This window comes from Carcharodon carcharias, chromosome 3, assembly GCF_017639515.1.
Source record: "Carcharodon carcharias isolate sCarCar2 chromosome 3, sCarCar2.pri, whole genome shotgun sequence".
NCBI lineage: Eukaryota > Metazoa > Chordata > Chondrichthyes > Lamniformes > Lamnidae > Carcharodon > Carcharodon carcharias.
In genome coordinates this window covers 20,100,345-20,113,006 of record NC_054469.1, presented here as the reverse complement: position 1 = coordinate 20,113,006, position 12,662 = coordinate 20,100,345, and the positions used below count along the sequence as shown (strand labels likewise).

General features: G+C 49.5%; 1 protein-coding gene across 1 annotated transcript in view; it reads right to left on the bottom strand.

The window, feature by feature from the left end:
* The window catches only part of acvr2ba (activin A receptor type 2Ba), a 228,120-nt gene that overhangs the window by 45,250 nt on the left and 170,208 nt on the right, over window positions 1–12,662 (bottom strand). Inside the window, exons 2-5 of the mRNA XM_041184224.1 lie at window positions 12,000–12,207; window positions 8,740–8,846; window positions 7,140–7,291; window positions 4,149–4,292 (exon numbers count right to left, since the gene is read on the bottom strand). Of these exons, the coding sequence (XP_041040158.1) occupies window positions 4,149–4,292; window positions 7,140–7,291; window positions 8,740–8,846; window positions 12,000–12,207 (611 nt within the window). The remainder of the gene's footprint in view (window positions 1–4,148; window positions 4,293–7,139; window positions 7,292–8,739; window positions 8,847–11,999; window positions 12,208–12,662) is intronic.

Here is a 12,662-nt window from a genome sequence, read left to right as displayed (position 1 = left end):
AAAAGATGATGTACATGTGGATGCAAGGGGCATAGCTGAGGTGTTAAATGAATACTTTGCATCCGTCTTTACCAAGGAAGCAGGAGCTACTCAGGCCACAGTGACAGAGGAGGAAACTCTGTCACTAGAAGGGTTCAAAGTTGATAAGGAGGAAGTGTTGAATAAACTGTCAGTACTTAAAAGTTGACAAGGCCCCGGGACTGGATGAGATGCATACAAGGATACTGAAGGAAGTGACAGTGGAAATCACAGGGGCACTGGCCATAATCTTTCAGTCTCCCCTAGACTCAGGGGAGGTGCCAGAGGACTGGAGAATTGCAAACATTATGGCCTTGTTCAAAAAAGATGAAGGATTAGCCCAGTAATTACAGACCATTCAGTTTAACTTCAGTGGTGGGGAAGCTTCTAGATTTTTGAAGAGGTAACAGAGAGGCTTGATGAGGGTAATGCTGTTGATGTGGTGTACATGGACTTTCAATTGGCATTCAATACAGTACCACACAAAGGGCTTGTGAGAAAAGTTATTGCTCATGGAATAAAAGGAACAGTAGCAACATGGATACAAAATTGGCTGAGTAATAGGAAACACAGTACTAGTCAATGGATATTTTTCGGGCTGCAGAAAGGTTTGTAGTGGAGTTCCCCAGGGGTCAGGATTAGGACCCTTGCTTTTCCTGATATATATTAATGATCAAGATCTTGGTGTGCAGGGGACAATTTCAAAGTTTGCAGGTGATATGAAACTTGGAAGCATTGTAAACTGTGAGGAGGACAGTACAGAACTTCAGAAGGACATAGACAAGTCAGTGGAGTGGGCAGATAGGTAGTGGATGAAGTTCGATGCAGAGAAGTGTGAGGTGATGCATTTTGATGGGGAGAACAGGGAAACACATTATAAAATAAGGGGCACAATTCTTAAGGGGCTGCAGGAGTAGAGGGACCTGGGTGGATATGTGCATAAATCACTGAAGGTGGCAGGATAGAAGGAGAGAGCAGTTAATAAAGCATATAGTATTCTGGGCTTCATTAATAGGGGCATAGAATACAAGGGCAAGGAAATTATGCTGAGCTTACATAAAACATTAGTTAAACCTCAGCTGGAGTATTGTGTACAGTTCTGGGTGCCACACAGTAGGAGGGATGTGAACACATTGGAGAGAGTGCAGAAGAGGTTTACAAGAATGGTTCCAGGGATGAGAAACTTTAGCTATGAGGATAGATTGGAGAGGGTGGGACTGTTCTCCTTGGAGAGAAGGCTGAGAGGAGATTTGATAGAGATGTTCAAAATCATGAGGGGGCTGGACAGAGTAGATAGGGAGAAGCTGTTTCCACTCATAAAAGAATCAAGAACGAGAGGGCACAGATTGAAAGTGACTTGTAAAAGAAGCAAACATGACTTGAGAAAAACTTTTTCACACAGCGAGTGGTTCGGGTCTGAAATGCAGTGCCTGGAAGTGTGGTGGAGGCAGGTTGAATTGGGGCATTCAAGAGGACATTAGATGATCATTTGAACAGAAACCAAGTGCAAGGGTACTGGGAAAAGGCAGGAGAATGGCACTAAGTCATAATGCTCATTTGGAAAGCTGGTGTAGACACGATGGGCCGAATGGCCTCCTCCTGCACAGTAATAATTCAGTGATTGGTCTGGATCTCTCTGGTGGGGTAGGATTCCAGTGCACTCACATTTAGGCATATTTATTCAGGACAGAAGTACAAACTAACCCCTCGCTCGGGTGAAGTGCTCATTAATATTAATGCTGGGTAAGGGAGATTTACTGGTCAAAGGGGTCTCTTTCTTGTTTGGGGAAAGTTATCAGATCACAGATACAGGGCAGGATTTTTCGGATGGCGGAGTTTCCTGTTCTGCCAATGCATGGAGTCATTGGGGAACACACCCTGTCGATACCGGCTGCCCTGCTTAATATTGGGCAGGATGGTAATTAGCTCAGGGCAAGACTTTTGCCCCCCCCCAGCTGGGGAGGCAGTCCAGCCTTAGACAGTTGCTGGCCAATCGGATGGTCCCAACAGCACCAGGCTTGAGCACTGGCCGCTGGTGGGATTAGCCAGTCCCCAGAGAGGCGGTAACGGAGGCCGGAGTGGAGGTCGGTCTGGGGAATCAGCCACAGTGAGAAGGGTGAGGGGGTGAGGGGGTGGGTTTGAGAGATCGGAAGTGGTGGGAAGAGGTGGGGTGTGGGGAAGGGGGAGGGGGAGGGGTTAAAAGGAGGGTATGACCTTGGGAGGGGGACTACTTCCGATGGTCACAGGGGATATCCAAAGGCAGTAACCTTACCAGACACCAGCCCTCACAGCTAAAGCTGTCGGCTGCCCACCTGGGCCTTCCCCGCCACTCGTAAAGTAACAATGGGGGTGGGATGCAGCACTTAGGTGGCCATTAATTGGCCTCCGCCACCCCTTGTAAAATGGGAGACAGGTCAGGGCAGGCGGGCAGACAGTGGGAAGGACACACACTGCAATTTACGAACCCCCCCCACCTCCACCCCCATCCCCACCTTCCCTCGCTGGTTGGGGACCGTAGATTTCCATTTTTTAAAATGTTTTGTATGCCGGCTTTTCAATGTTTGACAACGTGTCCATAATGATATTCTGCAGCGTCCATGTTAAATTGAGAGTAAAACTGTGATGGGGCTGCTCCAAAATAAAAGCGTCATAATCGCCGGTCAGACAGCAAGAGTAAATTAACAAAAGCTGCTAACATCACTGGGAACCATCGATCCTCTCTCACAACCATACGTTGCACCACTTGCAGTCAGTCCAAATTGAAAAGGTATTGCATGGTGAGCAATCTACAACAACTTATCTTTATATAGCGCCTTTAACATAATACAATATTCCAAGGTGCTCCACAGGAGCAGTATAAAACAAAGTGCGACAGAGCCACATAAGGAACAACTGGGTTACATTGACCGAAGGATTGGTCAAAGGGGTAGGGATTTAAAGAAGTGTCTTAAAGGAGGAGAGCGAGGTGGAAAGGTGTAGGAAGGGAATTCCGGAGCTTGGCGCCCGGGCGACGGAAGGTACGGCCACCAAACGGTGGAACAATTCACATCAGGGATGCATGAGGAGCATCAGGGGGAGAGCAGATATCTCAGAGGGTTGTGGGGGCTGGTGGAGATGACAGAGATAGGGAGGGGTGAGACCATGCAGGGATTTGAAAACAAGTATGAGAATTTTAAAATCAAGATTTTGCTTGCCCGGGAGCCAATGTAGGTCAGTGAGAACAGTGGTGATAGGGGAATGGGAACTGGTACAGGTTAAGGCTAAGGCAGCAGAGTTTACAGAGGGTAGAATGCGGGGGGACCAGCCAGGGTTGTGTTGGAATAGTCAAGTCTAGAGGTAACGAAGGCACGAGCGAAAGATCAAGTTCCAAGAAGTTCAATCCTGTGCTGACAGAGTTTTGAACTGTATAGTCCAACCTAGTGATCAACATCCTTGTGTGACAAGTAACTCACCCCCTGACTCCTCAAAGCCTGTCCACCATCTACAAGGCACAAGTCAGGAGTGTGATGGAATATTCCCCACTTGCTTGGATGAGTGCAGCTCCTACAACACTGAAGAAGCTTGACATCGTCCAGGACAAAGCAGCCCGCTTGATTGGCACCACATCCACAAACATTCACTCCCCCCTCCACTGACGCACAGTAGCAGCAGTGTGTACCATCTACAAGATGCACTGCAGGAATTCACCAAGGCTCCTTAGACAGCACCTTCCAAACCCACGACCACTACCGTCTAGAAGGACCAGGGCAGCAGATAGATGGGAACACCACCACCTGGAAGTTCCCCTCCAAGCCACTCAGCATCCTGACTTGGAAATATATCACCGTTCCTTCACTGTCACTGGGTCAAAATCCTGGAACTCCCTTCCTAACAGCACTGTGGGTGTATCTACACCACATGGGCTGCCGCAGTTCAAGAAGGCAGCTCACCACCACCTTCTCAAGGGTAATTAGGGATGGGCAATAAATGCTGGCCCAGCCAGCGAAGCCCACATCCCATGAATGAATTTAAAAAAAATTCAAGGGGGTGGATGACTACAACGTGAACGTGACAACCTTTTCTCAACCATCTCTTTGAAAGGAAATCCGCGGTAGGAATGATTTGCCAAACTCAACGCCATCACCTCTTACCTGAACAGGGAAGATTTTTACAGCCACGTAGTCGTTCATCAGCCGAGCCTTCCAGACGCAGCCAAACCGCCCTCTGGCTTTGATCTCAAGTAACTGGAGAGGCTTCAGGCCTTCCAGTGGTGACGGAGATGGCAGACTCGTGTCCTGGACAAAGCACAACAGCAAGGCTGGTCACTCGCTCCAATGAGAAACGTTAAAATTATGGCATATCAGAGAGTTTCTAACGCATTGTAATTGAGGGGAAGAGATAGAAAAGAGGGCTAGAGATAGGAGTAGATGGAAACAGGCACATGCAAGAGAAAAAGGAGAGGAAAGAGCAAAGGGAAAGCTGAAGAAAGAGAGGCAGAGAAAGAAAACACATCATAGGATTTACAGTACAAGAAGCAGCTTAATTCTGATGAAGGGTGTATGTCCTAACCTGTCTTTTCTCTTTACAGATGTTGACTGACCTGTGTATTTCCAGCACATCCTGTTTCTCATATAGAAAGCAGCCATTTGGCCCATCATGCCCGACAACGATATCTCTTCAACTGGAGCTACCCCACCCCCACCCCCACCCCACTTTTGGGATAGGTTTCCAATTCCTTTTTAAATGATGTTGTAGTCTGGGCCTCAGCAGCTACACTACAATATTACAGTAATTTTCCATGTGGAAAAAACATTCTTTAAAATTATCCGGCGTCTAACCCTGATTTTTTAAACCCGCATAAAACAATATTTTACTATTTATCCTCTCTGAACACTGTTTTATAATTTTATAAAGGTCCGTTAGATCCACCCTTTAACTTTCTTTGTCCCAGAAAAGAAAAGGCACCAATATTTGAGCATTTCACAACTTATTGCTCCTGCGACAACTGGAGTGAATTCTCTCTGTACCTTTGCAGGATTTGAACATTCTTCCTGTCCCGGGGTGACCAGAATTTCACACGTTACTCCAAGTTTGGTCGATCCAATGTCTTATACAAAGTCAACACCTCAATGTACAGAACCCTGAATCCCAGCTGTTTTCACATACATTTTGACGGCATCTTAAAAGATCTGTGCACTGCACTCCTAAATCTCTCTCGAAATGCATACTCTTTAGAATGTACCCCTTTTCACTGTTCCTTTTCCCAAAATGTACCATCAAATACAGAGAGACAGTGCAAGAGAGCATGCGAGCAAGCGCACGAGCGGGAGACAAAGTGAGAGAGAGAATGAGAGTGCGCGAGAGTGCAAGAGTGCAGGAGCGTGAGCACGAGTGTGAGAGTGCAAGCGAGAGTTTGGGAGCGCGAGAGAGAGAGCACGTGGGAGACAGCAAGCACAGGAGAGCGAGTGCGAGATGAGAGAGTGAGAGACAACGAGACACGCAAGGACGAGCGTGCAAGAACATGCCAGTGGTGTGTGGAGGAATGGTGGAGGTGGTGGGGGAAGAGAGAAAGAAGCAAGAGAGGCATGGGAGAGAGAGGGAGGGGGGAGCAAAACAGGTGATGGGAGGGAAGAGAGAGAGAAATAGAAATACTGAGACACTTCAATAACCCACTGACCAAGTAGATTTTCTCTAAATATATTCACAATAAAATAACAGGTTCAATGCCAAGTTTTGATGTCGAATTGGGAACATGAAGCTCTGAGTATCAGTCTCACAGGAACAGGCTTACATTGACTGCTCAGAGATCAGCAGCAACTCACCAAAGCGTGACCCATCTGAGTTGGCATTAACTGGTCTGAAGAACATGAGGTGGGGGCAGGGCAGTGGAGGAAGAGGAAATGGCCACCGGTTTTGGGCTCGGAAATTTAAATCGAGGACCCAGATGTTTTTAATTCGCCACGGCTTATTTGTGTTCGGAGGAAGGGTAACCTTATTCCAACCACAGCTGTAGTTCCAATCTCTGAAGTGGCATTGCCGAAGATTGAAAACTAGCACAATATTTGCAGTTGCTTTATGAAGACATATAATCTAACTAAAACTCTTGTTGCTGGAAAACATGGATTAGTTCCCAACCGGTAACTAATTAGTAACATCAGGTTGAACACTTTGTTGATATGTGGAGCAGGAATCAAGGGGATGAAAAGGTTGGCATTTTATCCCACCCTCATCCTTTAACTCCTCAGCTCGGCAGGTTGTGGGTGAAAACCCCATTCGAAGGCCAGACACGGGGGTACATTGCGAGAAATCAGCTGGGGGTGAGTTGGCAGCACTTATCTCAGGGTCAAAAGGCTCTGAGTTCAAGTCCCACTCCATGGACTTGAGCACATAATCTCAGCTGACACTCCGGTGCTGTACCGAGGGGGTGCTGCACTGCCGGAGGCGCTGTCTTTCCAATGAAAATGTTAAAATCCATCTGCCCTCTCAGGCAGATGTGCACAATATTTTGAGGCCAGTTCTCCCTGGTTTTCTGGCTAATTATCCCTCGATCAACATCACAGAAGCAGATTGCCTGATTGGCACTTCATTGCTGTTTGTGGGAGCTTGCTGTGCACATATTAGCGCCAGTGCCTCCTACATTACGACAGATGGCTACACTTCAAAAAGTATTTCATTGGCTGCAATGCTGCTTGGGATAGCCTGAGGTTGTGAAAGTAGCTGCATCATTTCTTGTCTATTTTCACAACAGGATAGGGGGAAAGCCACCTTGTCGGAGGAACTGTCTTTCAGATGAAGCAATGAACCACGGCCTATTCTATTTGAATGGAAATGAGAGATTCTGTGGCAGGACTCGAGGGTAGCAGGGGTCCGTCCCAAGGTTCCTCCCTCCACCACGATAACAAAAACAAATCAACACATCACCCATCTCCTTGTTGTTCATGGGATCTTGCTGTGCGCAAACACGTATACCAACGTAATCACAGTCACAGAACTTTAAAAGGGGCTCATGTTACAGAAAGCCCCTTTATGAGGTGACGGTAGGGCGGCAGTGGGTGGGGTGGTGGGCGCTGTTGGGTTTGTATCTTCTTTTCAGCACCCAAAGCTGGTGGTCACAGGTCAGCGGCACTCGGAAGGTTACTGACCTCATTCATGTCCACGTGTCCGTATGGAGGCTTACGATGGCGGTACATCCAAAAGGCCAGCAGGATGATCATGGACAGGCCAGTGATGGGAAGCAGGGCGTACACCAGAATGTTCAGCAGCGAAGGAGTTGGAGGCGGTGGCTCAAACACGACTGCGGGGGTGGGGGTGGGGGTGCAGGTGGGGGTGGGGGAGGGGGGCAGTGGGGCGAAAAAGATTGAGGAAAAAAGTCAGCACGTGTGTTTATTCCCCCCCCCCCCAACCCCCCGGCTACATAGACATGATGCGCACACACACACACACACACACACACACACACAGACACCAGCGCGTACACCATCGCTGTATACACGACGGTTCACAATGAATTATCGCTGCGCTGGTGTTGCAGGTCCACAGGGGTTGCCTTCACCTTGAGACGCTGCTTCCAGCTCAGTGGAAGATTAGTGAGGACTAGTGTGGCTGTAAGTGGGAGTGTGAAAGCGCCTGGCTGAGTTTACCCCGTCTTCACACCCACTGGCCTTGGCAGTTTGAGTTTGGCATTGCCAACTGCACCAGGCCCACGTCTTGCTCAAGAGAGAGAGAGAGAACGGCACTCCTTTCTGGCACGAGTTCCCTTTCCCTCTTTCCCAGTTTTGGTTCTGACCCCAGCCACACACACAGCCTCACACCGACCGTGGGAGTTCTGATGAAAGGTCAGAAACTGCTAACTTTGCTACTTTTCTCCGCAGACGCTGCACGCATTTTCTGTTCTCATTTGGGACTCGAGGGGTTGGGGTGGGGAGGTGGAAGGAATGGGGCGGGGAAGACAACAGGGAGTCCTTTCTGCAAAAATCTGATGTCCATCGTCCTGCTCAAATATCCACCACCTCACTGGGGAAAGTAAATGTCCCCAGCGTGGATTCAAGTCTCCTTCTCAAAGCATCACACAAAGCCTGAAGGGACTCAGTTAAATCTAGATTGGACAGCTTACAGCTATACTTGGATTCCGGTTGTGAACGAGCTGCATGTTACTTAATTTATAAAAATGACGGCCAGCTTCGTTCACTCGCGTGTCACACAGGCCAAACCGGGATCCGTTCAGCTCTAAAGAAAGGTGATGGTCGGAAACGTTTTCTCTTCCCACCGGCACTGCTAAGTATCTCCAGGATTTTCTGTTTTTATTTCAGATTTCCATCCTCTGCAGTAATTTGCTCTGGGATCCATTCAGCTCCCTTGTGGAAACTCAGTTGCCCAGTTGGATTCAAAAAGCACTTGGGCAGTAATGGCTCCTCTGCTCAGTGCGCACTGACACATGTGTTCACAGGCCGGGGGGCACGCACACGGGGGGGCGCACATGGACACATGCGCGTGCACACGGGGGCGCACACAGGCCCGGACACATGCGCGCACACGGACGTGCACACGGACACACGCATGCACACACGGGGGGGTGCACACGGACACACGCACGTACACATGGGGGCACACACGGACACACGCACGTACACATGGGGGCGCACACAGACACACGCACGTACACATGGGGGTGCACACAGACACACGCACGCGCACACGGACGTGCACACGGACACACAGACGCACGCACGTACACAGACCCACCTTCTGGCACAGACTCTGGGAAGTGGAAAAACCTGTCGTTACAGTAGTTCCCCTCGCAGCAGCAAAAAAATACCTGAGGGTTCTCTTCTGTGGCTACACACTCCGCTCTGGCAGGGGAGAGCAAAAACAGAAACAAATAGTGCATTAATCACATACTGCACTGATCCTTCAGCAGCCCCCTTCAAATAGTGCATTAATCACACACTGCACTGATCCTTCAGCCCCCCCCCCCCCCCGTCAAATAGTGCATTAATCACACACTGCACTGATCCTTCAGCCCCCCCTTCAAATAGTGCATTAATCACACACTGCACTGATCCTTCAGCCCCCCCTTCAAATAGTGCATTAATCACATACTGCACTGATCCTTCAGCACCCCCCTTCAAATAGTGCATTAATCACACACTGCACTGATCCTTCAGCACCCCCCCCCACAAATAGTGCATTAATCACACTCTGCACTGATCCTTCAGCGCCCCCCCCCCCCTCAAATAGTGCATTAATCACACACTGCACTGATCCTTCAGCCCCCCCTTCAAATAGTGCATTAATCACACACTTCAGACCCCCCTCACTGTGCAGGTGTGGAACCTGGGACCAGATACTGAGTGATATGTCACACAAAAAAAAATAAACGACCGCAGATCACCTCAAGGTTCATTAGATAATTAATTCTATTATATATGTTGTAGCACATCGGACCTGCAATCCTGATGAACGATTTAATTACTCTGCACAATGAATACACGCACTGAAGCGAACCCGTATTCAATGGACCTTAACCCTCGGGAGTCCCGATTCCTGTGGCTCCTTTTAACTTCCGACTTTCTCTTTACAAATTAAACCCCTCTTCCCCTCCCCCCACTGGTGCAAGGAGAAGGAAATCTGCACCGGGAACACGGAACCTTTTCCCATCTCAGACGTCCAATTGCCGGTTTATCAACTTTGCACAGCAGAATGATGTTTCCCTTTTTAACGCTCAATTCACTTACCGCTCAGTCTGGAGGACAGGGCGGACCAGTTCCCTTCATCCTGGGCTTACGATCTGGAAGTCAGGAGAGGGTATCTGCTTTTGGAATTCTGTACGTGGGAATCCAGCACAGGGACGCTGCTCTCCCAGATGTGCCCACGTGTAAAAGTATCTTCGGGGAGGTCGAGCAGAGCTCACTCCACCCTGCCCCGACAACGCGGCTGTGCCCGAACACACGCTGCTGCAGGGGGGAATGCCCGAGCTGTTGTTTTCAAGGGTCACACCGGCGTCTATGATAACGTGAGAAATAGAAGCAGGAGCAGGCCTTTCGGCCCCTCGGATCTGCTCCCTCATTCAATACGATCGTGATTAATCAGGTTGCGGCCTTCACTCCGCTTTCCCTGCCTGCCCTCCTGTGACCCTCGGGCTCCTGCGTCCATCAAAAAATCTGCCCGACTCAGCCTCGAACCGGTTCAATGACCCAGCTTCCACCACCACCACCACCACCACCCGGGATTGTCAATTCCAAAGATTACCAGCCCCGAGAGAGGAGAAACTCCTCCTCAGCTCTACTTTAAATGGGAGACACACCCCCCCACCCCACCCCCCCCCCCACCCACCTAATTCTGAAACTGCACCCCCTAGTCCTAGATTCCCCTAGGAGGGGAAATACCCTCTCAGCATCCACCCTGTCAAGCCCCCCTCAGAATCTTCCTATGACGTTACCTCAGGGGTCACCAAAAACACAAAAATTTTAATCCATTTTTTTTTTTTTCTTTATCCTTTCATGGGATGTGGGCCTTGATGGCAAGGCCAGCACTTGCTGCCCAACCCTGTGTGTCCATGTGCCCTTGAATTGAGTGGCTTGCTGGGCCACTCCAGAGGGCAGTTGAGAGTCAACCACATCACTGCGGGTCTGGATGTCAGCAGGTTTACTTCACTAATGGGCAGTAGTGAACCAGATTGGGTTTTTTTTTTAAAACCACAATCGATGATAGTTTCTTGGTCTCACCGTTACTAAGACCAGCTTTCAATTCCAGATTTATTAACTGAGTTTAAATTCCACCAGCTGCCCCGTGGTGGGATTTGAGCATTGGCCTGGGCCTCTAGATTGCTAGTGCGGTGACATCACCACTACGCCACCACCTCCCCAATTTCTCCGTCGATCAGGCGATTTTACTTATATAAAAAAAAAGGGCCCCTCTCCAGGCTGAACAGGATAACCCATTGAGTAAGGGACGCAGGCACACACAGGACCAAGCTGTCTGGGCTTTTAGCAGTGAGTTGCCGATCTCAGAGAGTCACAGGGCAACACCGATGACCCAAAATGCACCAGGTCCTCTACGGTATTTCCAAACTAGCCTCCTCTGTCCTCCCCGACTGCCGGTTAACGCCAGCTCTACAGGGTAGGCATGCCCACTGGAGATTGAATTGAAACCACACGGGGCCCATTTCAAATAGGACACGCACACAGCCAGCAGGCACGAGCTTTCATCCCACTCTGGGTTAAATCCGAACTCGAGCCCAAGAGATAAAATGCTACAATTCCGCACCCCCCCCCCCCCCCCCCCAAAAAGCCTCACTATCTCTTGCAACGTTAAATGGAAGAGTTCTACAATTCTTCCGCTGCTAACAGAAATCATCGTTTCTCTCTCTTTTTTTTAATATATTATATATATATATATATATATATACCTTTCACCCACAACAACTCAATAAATCCAAGGCTGGCCCAAGAGTTAAACACTGCTTCCATATCCGTATCCATGGAAACTCGAACACCCCCGCTCCGGCGGACTGAGGACGTGACACTGCACACCACGTGATCAGAAACTGGTTTATGGGGTGGGGAAGATGCCCACACATGAGTCAGGCTCCGGGTTTGAGATGAGACTGTGTATAAGCACCAGAACACTGTACTCAATTCAGATCAACCTGGATAATCCATAATGAGCAGCCTCCAGGCGAGAGCTGTCAGCAGTAAATCTAGGCTCTCCAAGACGTTCATTAAAAACAGGACAAGTTTTAAATAAATGGGCAACCACTGAGCGCGGCATCTTGATTTTAAAATTCTCATCCTCGTTTCCGAATCCCTCCCTGACCTTGCCCCTCCCTATCTCTGCGATCGCCTCCAGCCCCACAATCACCTGCGCTCTGCTAATTCTGCTTCCTGTGAACCCCCCCCCACCCCCACTAGTAGCTGGATATAAGTCATCGCCGTTGTTTATTCCCGGTTCTCTATGGGTGCCCCGTACTCATCCGTCCCCCGCCCTGTGCTTTCAGGACTTACCTGTCGTAACAGTTAAAATCATCCAACCAGCATCCTTTCTTGACCAGTTCGATGGAGCCGGAGTTATTCCGCCAGGAGGCGTAGCAATGAAGGCGCTTGTCCTTCTCGCCCTCGCACTGCTCCACACCGCTCTTGTTGGTCTTCTCGAGCTCCCAGTTTGCATTGTAGTAAGCGCACTCTCTGGTCTCGGCTTCTCCATGGCTGGGCCCTGTGGGAGGTTGCACGAGGGGAAAAGTTAGCAACGACGAGGAGAGCTCTTTTTTTCTTGACATGTTATTTATTTGTTTGCGGTGGGGGGGGGTGGGGGGGAGCGGGGGGGTGTGTGGGCGTCACTGGCTAGGCCAGCGTACATTGCTGTGGGTCTGGAGTCACACGTAAAGAAAAAAAAAAAATCAAATTTCACCATCTGCCGTGGTGGGATTTGAACCCGGGTCCCCAGAGAATTACCCCGGCTCTCTGGTATACTAGCCCAGTGACCATACCACTCCGCCACCGCCTCCCCCCAAGTGCAAGTCGGGTGGTCAGGCAGGGGCGGCTGAGTAGAGGGAAGGAGAGAAAGAGAGAGAGAGAGAGAGAGGAAAACGCACACACAGCGTTAATGTTTCAGCTCAGTGACCTTTCGCCTGAAACGTGAGCTCTTGTTCCCCTCTCCACAGATGCTGC